This window comes from Tyto alba, unplaced genomic scaffold (assembly GCF_018691265.1).
Source record: "Tyto alba isolate M040663 unplaced genomic scaffold, T.alba_DEE_v4.0 Super-Scaffold_40, whole genome shotgun sequence".
Classification (NCBI taxonomy): Eukaryota; Metazoa; Chordata; class Aves; order Strigiformes; family Tytonidae; genus Tyto; species Tyto alba.
The window spans coordinates 18,581,183-18,595,078 of NW_024881316.1; the positions used below are offsets into that span (position 1 = coordinate 18,581,183).

Below are 13,896 nucleotides of genomic sequence, written 5' to 3' on the forward strand. Positions count from 1 at the left end.
AATATGGAGTCAGATACTTGAGGAGAGGAATGTGAAGTCAGATGTATAAGCACACTTTAAAATGCTACCGAGGTGATGACATTACTAAAGAGCTTGTTTTCAGGAGATAGTATTTTAACAAAGTCACTATACCTTAGCTAAAGACCAGAGATCTTTTGGAGAATCATGTTCTATGTTGTTTAATTATTCTAATTGCAACAGTGGAGCAGTTAGTGAGAGATCCCAGAGCCAGTGGTTAAACAGCAATCACTGTGCACCAGGATTTTCTGAAAAAATCTGTATTACCCCAATTCATAAAAAGAGAGGAATACAAAGTGACCTAGAGACACATCAAAATAGTCAGATCATCTAAACGTGAGCACTAGTTGGATGGGGACTGTCTCTGTGACCCTCAGCAGGGTATATAAGTTACTTACTCCATCTATCTCAGTCTACATTTGCATGAAATGGCAATAATATTGACTAAATCATGGGACTAATAAATCAGCCACCACTAATTTGTCTTCTAACATTTGTCTGATTCTTTGGAGATTATGTGATAACTATTAGTAGAACATCTAATTGCATCATAGATTGTGAGTCTGTTTCAAGATGAAGACATCAACATGCACACAGGACAACCAGAGCCTATTAGTGTCTTCTAAGTAATTTTTCCTTTGCCCACCAATAGAATAGTAAGTGGGGTTTGCAAGCTTTAGTTACATAGTGTCTCCCATGTCAGTAAGAATGGCATTTGAAGATCCTGGATTGGGGAAATACTCCAGGCATAAATGAAGTTCCACCCATGAGAATTGCTGCAATCAAATGCAAATGAAAATAGATTATAGATTGTTCAGAAACAGAATGTGTGTTCTCTGAATTTCTCCAAACAAGGCGCCCCCTCTTTGGAGAGGATTATGTGTGTGTCAATAACCACAGATACAAGCAGTGGCAGACATCTTCATGTTATGTGCCAAAAAATATTTGCTAATTTACTCAAAGATGGTACCACTTAGTTCCATATCTAACAACCAGGGTGGATTTTTCTTCCTTAATGCTGCCACAAACAAATTTGCAATAGTAAGCAGTCTCAAAGGTAAACTTTATGCCACAATTTACATATGACAAAAGAGGTTGTTTGGCACCTGACCCTTTTCCATTTATTCTCAAAACTTCTGATAGTCCTTCTAAGCCCCGGGTGCTCTCACTTGTTCCTTCCCATGCCACATTCCCATGTCCTTCCCCTTATTTATAGCTTCAGGTGACTTCTATGTCCCTGTCTCCTTCCTGTTCCTTACAGACTCCTCTTGTGCCCTACAGATATCACTGCATGACACAACAGTAACATCTGCATGGGGGATAGTGACACAGGTGTGTGGTAACTTGGGCAAAATTATTGTGAAATCAAATTAATATTTTAATTTTATTTATTGACAGTGGTTTCATGTGCCAGTTCTGGCACAGATATCATATGTTCACCATCATGATGCTGGACTGACTGTAAGTGTCCCTGCATGTACCTTTCTCTTGAAGAGGGAAAAAGTGGTATCACTCAAGATGTGCTTGCTTAGGCATTACAATGATATATTATTCACAGCAAACTGTTCATGTCTATGATCTAGCCCCTCCCTTTCTAACAATAGACATAAAAGTGTAAACAACTTTAACACTGGATTTATCAATATTGGGAATGTGAGTTACAGCAGATTGGGATGAATGGGGTAGTTCATTACTCAGTTATTGCTTTAGACTCTCGGTAGGCAGCAGAGATCATTGCATTTGTTATAGTGCACACTTAAAAAAAAAATTGAAAGTCTGAAAATTTAAACTACCTTAGAATATTAAGAAATTAGAGAAGATGAAAACTTACAAATGTGATATATTAGCACAACCTAGCATACTTCTCCATACATACATGAATTTTGACTGTGGAAACTACTGGGACCTTTTGGTTGTTCACCTCTTTAACTTGGTCTTTTCATGTATACAGATTTTAGTCTCTCTCTATCTTAACACCCAAGTGAACAAATATGAATAAGTGTCTTTGTATCTCCAAACGTATAACAATCTATGGAAAGTGAGTGCTTTATCAATTACAACAGAAGAAGAGGAGTCTGTTTACTCATGCCTATGTGTATTTCTTGGAAAGGTTTGAGCTTAAGCAATGAAAAGCCTTTTACATAATTGATTTTATTCAGAAGAACCAACTGGGACATTACCAGTTAGGCTTCTCCTGAGCCCACCTGAGGAGTAAATCAGTGAGAAATGGAAATGCCTTCTTTATAGGACCAGGATTCCCTTGTTTTCAAAGCTTTTAGTCCTAACACCACATCAGGGACACCAGCTGCCTCAGACCCCATGGTAAATATTATTCTTTAATTTGCCTGGATGAACAGCAGACTTGACCATTCAGTGACTGTCACTGCTAAACTCCCATTTTTTTCTTAATCTCCCTACTCTACGCTGGTGCAAGCAGCAGCCTTTTCTTTCCTCTCTTGGTTTCTGTACATTCAACTGGCTCCAGAGATCCGCCCTCAGAGCCCACCAGGACACACGTCTGTCCAGCCTCCACCTCCTTCCCTTTGCAAGATTAAAACAGACCCAGCAGCCTGCACCTCCCTCCCTGCTGGGTCCTGTGTGGGGAAGGAGGTCTGCACCCATTGCTGCTCTCTTCTACAGGACTAATGAGAGGGAAGCAGGGAGTGTGACCATATACACCACCTATTCACATGAGAGAAGTGAAGAGAGCCAGCAGCAACGATGAAAAGCAACTGGTAAGAGAACAAGTGGGATTTAGATAAATCTGTAAATAAGAGATTAGAAGAGTTAAAGCTGCCCTTTCCAGCTGCCACCTTTGGTTTTTGTTTTTATGACAGCATTATATGAAGGAAATTGTAACAGAAAGAGCTTTATTGACATGTTTTATTATAAGGCAAAGATAAAAAGTTCTCACGTAAAGAAATTGTCTTGACAAATCTGTTAGTGAATCCTTGAATTGGGTTTTTCTATATTTAATATGCATGGCTCTGAGGAGAAAGTCAATAACACAATCTGCCAGAAACTATAGATTCATACTGGACTTTTCCTTCTATTTACAGGAAAATAACAGCTTTCTTATACGTGTGTAGTTTTCTGTGGTCTTTCATCTCAGCCACTATCCAGCAACAATCAAGTAAGGAGACAGACTTTATCTGCATTTCATCTTTCTGTAATTTTGACTGTCAAAAGAATTATTCTGAGCTTATTCAAAGAGAAAATCCTCTCTAGCTAGCTATCACAGAAAGAGAGACAACTGTCTATGTGTATGTATGGATGCAAGTATGTATGCATATGGCGGGAAAAAGCAAGAGCTCTGTGTTATTTTAAACTCACTATTACATGCAATTTAAGGTAAGGAAAAAAAGATATAATTTAAGGTAAATTAAAATCTGGAAATAGGTGGTTGATACGGGACACAAACCTCCCTCTGTTTTTCAGTGCTTCTAGTTAGATATTCTATGTGTGGCAACAAACTGGTTCTACTTTATTTTCTGGGAAAAATGTAAATGGCTGGATGTTAGCCGCATGTCTCATCAAATAATATAGAATGAAGCCATTTTTAAGGTGTAATATGTCAAACTGAATGTTCCCTTTAAGTCTATGTTGTCAGAAGGAAACCCACATTCATGGTTGAACCTTTGCAGCACACAAGAGGCTCTCTGTAGGTTAGAAATGCATCTCATTCCAACTTGTACGCTTCATTCCTCCCCATCCAGACTACTAACGATTTCCAGATTGACCTGATACTGGTCTTGTACATGACTCTTAAACTATTCAAATAAATGTTTATTTTTCCTTCTCCCTTCCTTAAATTAGGAGAATCTCATAGGTTTTAATGCCCATTACAAGGTTTTTTGATAGATAATATTCTGAAAAATTAGGTTTTTTAAGTTTGGTTTCCTCAAACAAATTTCTTCTACATTCATGTTTGGGTCAACAAAAAAGGTCTGTAAATTCTTCTCTCCTCCACCCTATACTTCATGAATAATCGTTCTCTGATCAAATGTGGCAGAGAGGAAGGTGGGAACACCTGGAATACCAGAGAGTATGGAAAAGTTGCCAACAGTTTCTCAACAGCCTCTTTAGTTGGCAGGCATGAGGTTTGTTTAAGTTTCCTTGGGACTAGAGAGACTGTTGATTTAGGTAACTGGCTTCTTTTTCAAAGTTTGCTTAAACAACCAAAAATTTAAATCCAAAAACTCCTTACAGAGCAGGCCTTCTTATGCTACAACTATTTCTCCATAGCTCTGCAAGAGAAGAATCATTACAACACTTATTTAAAGACTTGAAAAAAATAATCAAATAATCAGTTAAGTTATAATTATAAATTTGGAGCTCTCTAGAAAGAGATGTTTATTTTCTTAGACTTCTGACTTCACCTAGTACACTTTAAATTTATTATTATATACATCTAATTATTTTTATTTATAGCGCTATTTAATTCATAATATTCTTGCAGTTGCTTCATTTAATTTTTAAGGTGATCTGAGGAAATGTGCAGGCACATGGTTAATAACTTCACCCTTTTTTGCAGGACTACCAGTCATTCTGGGTGCCAGTCAGAGAACAGATCTCTGCCCAACAATCAGGATTGGCCAAGATGACTTACCAGGCAAGTAGCATCCTGACTTTTTCAGGAAAAAGCTGCTGTTCAGAAACTTTATCAAGTTATATTCAGGTCTGTAGCTGCACATTTCATTAATTAAAATAAAATGAAAGTAACATTCTGGACATGTATGTTCTTTCTTGTAGGCTTTGACCTGATTTCTCAGTTCCAAATAGAAAAAGCTGCTTCCCAAGGAGTAATCCAGAGAGTAGTGGGCTCCACTTCTCTACAAGTGGCTTATAAATTGGGACCCAATGTAGACTTCAGAATCCCAACCAGGTAATGTCTTTTGTTGTTGGACTTTAAAATACACACATTTTGCAATATTATCATTTGGTACATCCTCTCCCCAGCTAAATCACCTTATTTGCAAAGCTTTTGAAAGGGGAAAGAGGAGTTCAACTTTTTTTTCATTGCCGCCACCAGACCAGACTCATTCTGTAACAGCAATTTCAGGGACTTCCATTTTCCTCTACCAATGATATTGCTCAGGGTGCCTCAAGGTTTGCCAGTAGAAAGGGATTCATGTCTAGGAAGTGAAGCCAAAAGCTGTTGGTGACTTAGAAAGAGATAAGGAGGCAAAGAAAAGGTAACAGTAGGAGAGTGAGGGAAGTTTTCTCAAAACATTGACACAAAGGGATCTTTCTGATCCTGTAAGGGTTGCAGAGACAAGGTAGGATAAAAGCTGGTTGATTCTATAGTAAGGGGTTTCTTTTGGTTTGTGGACAACTGATACATGCATGTTTCTGGCTGACATGGTCACTTAATCTATAAAAGATGAAAACTATTATTTAGTGTGTCACAGCCAAGTTGTAATATGGATCAGGATTTAGGAATCTGATTGTTTGTGTTTCACAGGCCAAACTTGCTGCTGGTGAAGTACAATACAGCAGGGTACAGATGTCTTTGCAAACTTAGGCAAGTCTGGATTCTGGTCCAGCACTTTATGTAATGAAGAATGGCTTTACTTAGCAATTAACTGGAAAGACCTTTAATTGAACTACAGTTTCAGCTATGAATAATTGGAGTGCAAAGTGTTTCTGTCATCCTCTGGCTATCACTGGCAACTTTTGCTTGCTGTAGTTCTCCCTGGCTTCTAACTTTGTAGCCAGCAGGTTAAGCTAGTTTACAGCCTAACTGTTTAGTTACATTGGACTCATGACTACTTTCCACCCCAGTGGCAAATCAAGGCTGCTAGTGTATAAATGTGTATCCAACCACAGACAGTAAATTCATTTCACTAAAAGTTGGAGACACATTTTTAACTCATGCTTCTTAGCTCAGAAACAGTCTGAGCTACCAAAGTAGTAGTTTTAATTTTTAAGAAAATTTAGACTTATTGTTATAGATGGCACTAGTGAGATATGTGTTCAATATACACAAGTTACCCCTGATCAAGCCTGTACCAGCTGCATTAATACACTGTGGCATCCCAGCTGACTACCGCCACTGAGCTTGTTGGCTGGATATGATGCTGTACTATCATGAATCTACCACATTCAAGACACCGGGACTATCAGTCAACACTGTGCTGTTACACTGCAACACTACCTCATGGTATACCTGAATTTTGGGCCCAGCTTAAACCAAAAAGTCACCTGAACTTGAGCTGAGTGTCTTGTTCCAAGGAATTAATTAAGGCTTGAGTCCTGACAGTGTTCTAGTGCATCAGTGTGCTGCTCCTCTGTCACTGATCCCAATCTTGTTGCTTTGCTCTGGAGTTATTTTAGTGTGCCCCTCTCAGCAAGCTGACACAGAAGGAGTGAAGTTGGCAGTAAGCAGCTGAGACTAACAGCAGAGGAGAGGCATACCTTAGGTAATTTCCAATATTTTTTTTTAGAAACCAGAACTCTCCACATAATTCTCAGAATATGACATGGTAGGTGGGTTTTACTGGTATGAATCTGGGGTTATGAAATGCCCGAGAAGCATTACAGGAGTTAGTAAGTTATGCAGAGCACCTCAAGAAAGGCTGAGCATCTTTAAAGGCATGGGTGTAGTTCTGGCTTGCTGAGACCCAGGCATTGCAGCAACGCTGAGCTCCTGATGCATTTCCCTCTGCTTCCCTGCCTCCCCCCCCCCCCCCCCCCCCCCCAGCTTTCCTTTAGTCACACGTGGAGTATTTAAGGACAATGTAAATATTTCCCGGGGTATCAGCGGGCAGCAGCTGCATCCCACGGGTGCAGGCAAGGAGGGCAGGGGAGAGGAAGGGGGGGGGGGGGCGAGAAGGGCAGGGGAAGGGAAGGACAGGGGAAGGGAAGGGAAGGGAAGGGAAGGGAAGGGAAGGGAAGGGAAGGGAAGGGAAGGGAAGGGAAGGGAAGGGAAGGGAGGGGAATTTGGTGTGAGGGGAGAGCCGCCCCCCTCCTGCCCCCGTCGCCCCCGCGCCGTGGAGCTGTCCGCGACCGCGGTGCTGAAACACGGCCCCGCCGAGGGCTGCGCAGGGCCCCTGGGAAGGGGGGGGGGCGGGGGGAGCCCCTGGCGGGCCTGGGGGGACCCCCGCGGGCGCGGAGGCCGCCGTAGCTGTCGGCGAGCAGGCACACAGAGGGCGTGCTCCTCCGGTACCTGCCCCCTGCTTCGCCAAGAGATGGGGGGAGGCAAAACTGGAGCGAGTTTGGAAAAAATACACAGGGGCCGTTTCCCCGAGCTTGGCACTAAGGCACAAGTGCTACAGCAGCGCTGGGGAGGTGCCCTCAATAAACACATGAGGCAGCAGCAGGGGCCGCGGCTGCTCTGCTGCAGAGATCTCCTCTCACGCCTTCCTTAATGAGCAGCCACGTTAATACTGGGTAACCCCACGGCCTTATGGAATAGGGAGGGGTCTCCCTAAGAAAGGCCGTTCCCCGTGGTGTAAGGCTTTTGAGGCTTTTGAGGAAGGGATGGGGAGGTGGGCACATGCGTTGAAATGGCAAGCAAGCCAATTACAGTATCAGCACAGAGGGCATGCCTGACTGCCCCTCTTCAGTCAGTATTTATCAGGAATAGCAAACCACTTTTTTTGACTAGCATATGATCGTTATACTAAGACAGACAAGCCTAGTAACAGCGGCTATGGCATGGGAAAGAGAGCTCATTTATATGGGCATGGATCAGTGTATTTATTCAGTCTTTGCTGTAGCAATAGCTTATGCCTTGAAAAGCTTACATAGCTTCCTTAAAACTCTACTAAATCGCAGCTTGGTCTTTTTGCTGCTTAGCATACTTGCAAAGGTCCAGAAGTATATCCCAGAATGAACATAAATGACTGCACACAAATCTTAAGCTTCTCCAATTATCCAAATAAATTCCATTGGCCGTTGTTTCTTCTAGTGTAAAGCCTGCTAAAGAATCAATATAGTGTCCTTCGTGTAACAAGGACCTCTGAAACTGCTATGCCTCATACCCATTTTCTCTGACATGATGAACCTGTAATTTTTCAATTTAATCTATGTACCTGTTGTAGGTGTCCACCAGTTAGTAAGTACAAAATGAATACTGGTAATTTGGATAATAATTGCGTTGATTTTCAATTGCAAGCTTTAAGAAAAATATATTAGCACAAAGGTCTATGTTCATTATATGTTTTTATGCGGAGGGAAAAGGGTCTGCTATCTTTATGCACTGGATGAAATCTTAATCCTTTGACTTCACAAACGCAGCTGTCACATCACAAGGCCCCTATGTCCATGTGGATAAACTAATGCCAGGAAACATTCCAGGGCATTTACACTCGATCATCTATACTGTTAAAGTATTATACAAGACCTTGGCATGGCTTAGGTCCAGACTAATTAGCACTCTTTAAACAATTCCTGGGCACAGCTTGGCAGCCAGCATAGGCCATCGACCATTCCCAATAGGCAGCTTGCATTTAAGCATCATATTTTGGATGTAAGCAGGTTTAAGCTTCTTCATGACAGCTGAACTTAGTATCAGAGAACAGTCCTGGGCATACTGAAATTAGTAGGATGAAGGTAGCCTATGAATCCAGAAATTATACCTCTTTGTCTGCATCCTTATCTCAGTAGGAAGCAGAGCAACGTGAAAACTGAAACTGCCTTTTGAACAGCATTTATATTTGGGTTAGTGGTGTACTGCAGGCCATTTTAACAAGTGACGTGACAAACACATTATGGTAAGAAATTATAAAATGAAAATGGGAAGTTTATAAAGCTCTATCTGTAAGTTTGGAACATTCAGATAATTAAATAGGCTGATTTCCTGTTTTTTTCCTTTGAGAATAATGCTTCTCTGTAAAGTAATGCTCCTCAAATGCATATGCCTGAAGGTCTGACTTTTCTACATTCAGCCATCAAAGTTCTCCAGGTGCTCTTCCTTTTGCATTACAAGTAAGATATCTTAGATAGATATTGATGATGACACTGTAATGGAAAAGACAAAATGCAGCTAAGAAACTAAGTAGCTCGTAAGAGAAATAATTAGCTCAGAACTGGATGTCTCTGAAGAATAGAGACCATCTGAGGGTAATGAGTCCTAACAAATGAGTTCTGGCTAATGACTTAGGACAGTTGCTTTTAAAAATGCTTAGCTGGGTTTTATTGTTATTGCTTATTTGATGGCTGCCAGATAGTAGCTGCCAGGTCAGCTGTGATTCCAGGAGGCTTCAGGAGGTGCAGACACAAGTGTCTCCAGCTTGAGCAAAGGAACTTCCACCCCTGGGTGCATGATACTGCATTACCATGAGGTTGGCCAGAGGAATTTCCAAAGCCACCTCTAGTGGATTGTACTAACGTTTCTGAAATCTTCATTTAGCAAGGAGTAAGTTATCTCAGTGGGCATTGGAGCTCACATAAGAAATTAACTCTTAAAGAAACCAGTTTAATAAAATAAGCAGTTACTTTGTAGTATTCAAATTGGTACGTAGTTAAGGTCTTAACATACTCCACTGCTCTTGATGAATCCTGAATTGAGTGGGGCTACTCAGGGCTTCCACCACCTAGTCAGATAACTTATCTTGGTTATATTGATATCTTGGTAGGACTTAGCCTCGAAATCTTCCAGGTAGCGCTCAAGATACAGGATTAAAAGTCTTAGGTATTTATGAAAAAGTTTAAAAGAAAACAGCAGTGTTTCAGAAGTTCCCTTAGAATAATTGCGAATGTTTAAAACTCCTCCACCCCATAAAAAAATAAGCAGGGATTCAAATATTTCTGATAAAATATAACCTTGCACTCATTATACAATTAAAGCAGTTAATAATAGTCTGAGTACACAAGGAAAGCAGGACTAGACTGCTATCTTACAAACGTGATACAAAAAGAAATTAAAAAAATGCTTCGATGGCTTATATCCCTGGCAATTTTAAGTTGATAGGAAATGGGTCAGAAATGAATTTGGCCTTTGTGCATGAAATATTTTTTCATATTAATTCTTCCTTTGATCATTTGCCTGATTCTACATTTAAAATTGCTTGTTTTCCTTCCATAAATTAGTGGAATTGGAAACATGTATGTTAAAAATAATTTATGGAAATAATATATAGCTTATATAGTTATCAACTGTTCAAGAAGATTACAGAATCCAGCACTCTTCACTTTGCAGTGAGATGGAGAAATAACTTCTCTACAATTGTTTATTTAAATATCATGATAAATTTGCCATGGTTTCCAAACATTTAGCATTTTAAGCTGCTTACTTCAGTAGGGTTTTGTCTATGTAAGGATTACAGGCTTTGGAAGAAACAGTGTACTGGAATACACTGAAAACATTACTGTTTGAGTAACTCAGATGAGAACCTGTCTCTGTTTTACTTGTAGAATTATAGTATAAAACTTACACAGTAATAGTGTACAAGAGCAACTGAAGAGGTAAATGACTCAGGTGAGCTAAGGTTTTAGCAATAGAAGAGGTTGAAATACTTAAGAGATACTATAGAGGAGGAAGGACACAGCACCATAAACGATGTGCTGAATTTAGGAGCTTAGTATGAGTGAATGTGTGTCTTAATAGGGAGCGGGAGTATATTCATGGAGCCGGAAAGAAGATATAATAAACACGTTGTGCAGGCTAGAAGCCTAACACAGGGAAAGATAGGGGACAGTAGTAAACACTGGAAAGTGCTCACAACAGGAGGAAAGGTACAATGTCCACACATTGACATTTACATTCGAGATGGCAAGATACAAACTGAATCAAAACAATGAAAGAACACAGAAAATCAGGTAAAATCTTATCAAACAAAACCACCTGTGACAGGCTACTGCATCCACAGTCAACAGACACAAGTCACAGCAAACCATAGACAGTTTAAAGATATTGGCAAGGAACACCCTCTTCCACCTTTGCATATCTCCACACTTTGAGTCATGAGATAATCATCCAGCTAAACATTCCCCACCCTCATACACCAGCTTTCAGGTGTATGTAAAGGCTTGTGGGGAAAAAAGATAAACACCAGCAGTCCACGTAGTTTATTATCAAGGTGAAGCTGCTGCTGCTGCCAGGCTTGCCCCGGTCCTTACAGAAATCTTGCTGAGGCTGTGCTGTCTCCTGCTGGAATATAACCGTACTACAGCTTTGGACACACACCAACCTACAAACTGGAGACTTTATCTGGAAGTACTCTCTTACTAAATCAGTAGTCTTCACGTATACAGAATAAGAACTAATTTATCAATTTTCTTTGTTGCTTTTTTTCCCCCCCTTTTGCCTAAAGCCTGAGGTTCACTAATGCTAGCTAAATTGCTGCTGAGATAGGATTGATCTGCCACTCAAAAATAATCTTTGCTCAAAATGCCAACTTGCCTGAGAAGTTATTCTAATGAATGCTGATGGCAAAATAGCTCTGCATGCCTCCGTACTTAAGAAATTTATTCAAATATAACTTATTCTTAAATGTGGATAGATGGCAAATAATGTATCAATGTCAACTGGATTAAGACACTACAATTTTATGATCCATAAAATACGAAAAGGCATGTTTCTTAAATATTTTACTGGATTCAGTGACACATTTGAGATAAAAAAAGACATTACTGTTTTTCACAATAACACAGCCCATAGTACACGTTTGTGTTTCCAAATCTCACATGTTGTAGGAGTTGCAAAAGAATGAAACATGTTAAATGTGGCAAATCTGTTCCCTGCTACTTGTAGTCTTGTGGTTGAATGTCACAGGACATAATATGTTTTTAGTGTGGGTTCTTACTATGAATGTATTTGTCAATGAATGATTTATTGAATGTTTTCTGCTGAAGTGATAGCTAATATATTAACAAAATGGTTATTGTCTGGCTGAACAAGAAAAAACATTTGCCAAAGACGTCTTCAAAACCAAATCAGATCTGCACTGGGTATCTACCCAGTCAATTATAAAGTCACACTACATTGACTGATTTTGTAAGTCTAATACTAGGAAATAGCGTAATTGTAGGGTATACTTTTTAAATCTGAAGTAGGAGTCTGTTGTTGCTCCATCCATTACACTTAGAAAGGATTATTGTAAATACTGTAGTATGTTGGCAGAACCCACATTTCTGAACCAATTCCTTTTGCCATTAGCAGCACTAATGACTCAAAGGAACATCCCCTTTCAGGACTCTTCATGCAGAAGAGCACTAATAAAAGCATGGCTGAAATATGGTTCCACTGAGTAATTGTTTCTCATTACTCTGTGGTGATATGTGGAGCTTTTCAGAACAAATACACAACAAATGTACTGTACTTTGATCCTACACAGTGCCATATATTCCAACGGATTGCCTGATGAATATTCCTTTCTAACTACTTTTCGGATGACTGGGGCCACACTTCAGAAATACTGGACTATTTGGCAGATTCAGGATTCTTCAGGAAAAGAACAAGTTGGAGTGAATCTTAATGGTCAAATGAAAAGCGTTGAGTTTTCTTATAAAGGAGTGGATGGAAGTCTCCAAACTGCATCATTTTTGCATTTGCCTTTCTTGTTTGACTCCCAATGGCACAAGCTTATGATAAGCGTGGAAGCAAACAGTGTCACACTTTTTATTGACTGTATTAAGATAGAATCCTTAAACATAAGACCAAAAGGAAAAATCAGCATTGATGGCTTTGCAGTGCTTGGAAAACTTAAAAATAATCCTGAAATTTCAGTTCCGGTAAGTTCCAAAACCTTTTATTACTGCAAAAAGTGTCTTATAGGATCTTTGCACTCAATATTTTTTTCTGAAATGCATCTTCAAATGTTTTTGGAAGCAGAAATGTCAGAAAACAACAACTCCCTGACAGGTAAGTACTAGCTTTCCTTTTTAAATTTTCCAGATATATACACTGTGTAAGATAAGAGATGACCCAGGTTATGTCTAAGTTTCAATAGTGAAATTTCTCTGACATCTACACCTATCACTGGATTCTGCTCTGTCTGGATGTATCAGCTGGGTGTTCCTTTGCCTATCATATGTGGAACTTGATCTAGAAAGAAGTCTCAGGATATGGATTTGCTGGCTGCACCTCACACCAACGAGAGCAAAATGTTTACCGAGCAAGAACTGTGATCCTTCCCTCATATGTGTGCACCAACCATCAGCTAGATATAACTAAATGTGTCCCTGGCAGAATAAATATCATAAATCATTAATACAAAGGGGATATCTGCTGTAAGGGAGTTTGACGGAGGTCCTTCCTGATCTATTCTGATGTTCACACAGGAAATAATACACCCACATTTAAAGCCCACCCAACTCCACAATACCTCTCCTGGCTAGCTCAGGACATCCCACCCCTATCCCACCCACTTCCCCTATGTGTTGTAGTAGACACCTAAACTGACTGTGGAGTGCTCCTTTATTCTGTGTAGCCAGAGTAGGCAGTGAAATGATTATTCTATATCCTGTTAGTGGATTTAATGCTGAAAATATCCTCTTCATGCTACTATATTGCAAGGAGAGTTGTTCTGATGGAGAAAATAACACTGGGACGTACAGTAAATTAAATGCTTTTGTGCCCTTCAACAAAGAAAACTGAATACGAAAAACCTCGGGGATTTTATTATTTTCTTATCTGATTTATTTTCTGGGACGAGTGATTAATATAAAACACATACAAAGTGACATACCTGTAATTTGACAGAAAAAATTTGTAGCTGTCACATCTGCATTTTTCCTTTCAGGCATCCATGGAAGTGTTTTCTCAGCTAATGAGTTATACTGTACTTTATACTGAATAATGCGACAATTTTCTCCCATGGTGGCACTAAATGACATTTAAGACTTTGGGAAGGCTATTTCTGAATTCACTTTGTAGATTAAAAGGAAACAGTTTCAAAACAGAGTTGAAAAAATTGCAGAAACCATTACAAG

The 13,896-nt window shown here is 39.7% G+C and overlaps 1 protein-coding gene across 1 annotated transcript in view; it reads left to right on the forward strand.

The window, feature by feature from the left end:
* Nucleotides 1-2,573: 2,573 nt before the first annotated feature.
* The window catches only part of COL9A1 (collagen type IX alpha 1 chain), a 72,448-nt gene continuing 61,125 nt past the window's right edge, over nucleotides 2,574-13,896 (forward strand). The window contains exons 1-5 of the mRNA XM_042803589.1: nucleotides 2,574-2,753; nucleotides 3,078-3,151; nucleotides 4,553-4,630; nucleotides 4,771-4,903; nucleotides 12,300-12,696. Of these exons, the coding sequence (XP_042659523.1) occupies nucleotides 2,740-2,753; nucleotides 3,078-3,151; nucleotides 4,553-4,630; nucleotides 4,771-4,903; nucleotides 12,300-12,696 (696 nt within the window). The 5' untranslated portion in view covers nucleotides 2,574-2,739. The remainder of the gene's footprint in view (nucleotides 2,754-3,077; nucleotides 3,152-4,552; nucleotides 4,631-4,770; nucleotides 4,904-12,299; nucleotides 12,697-13,896) is intronic.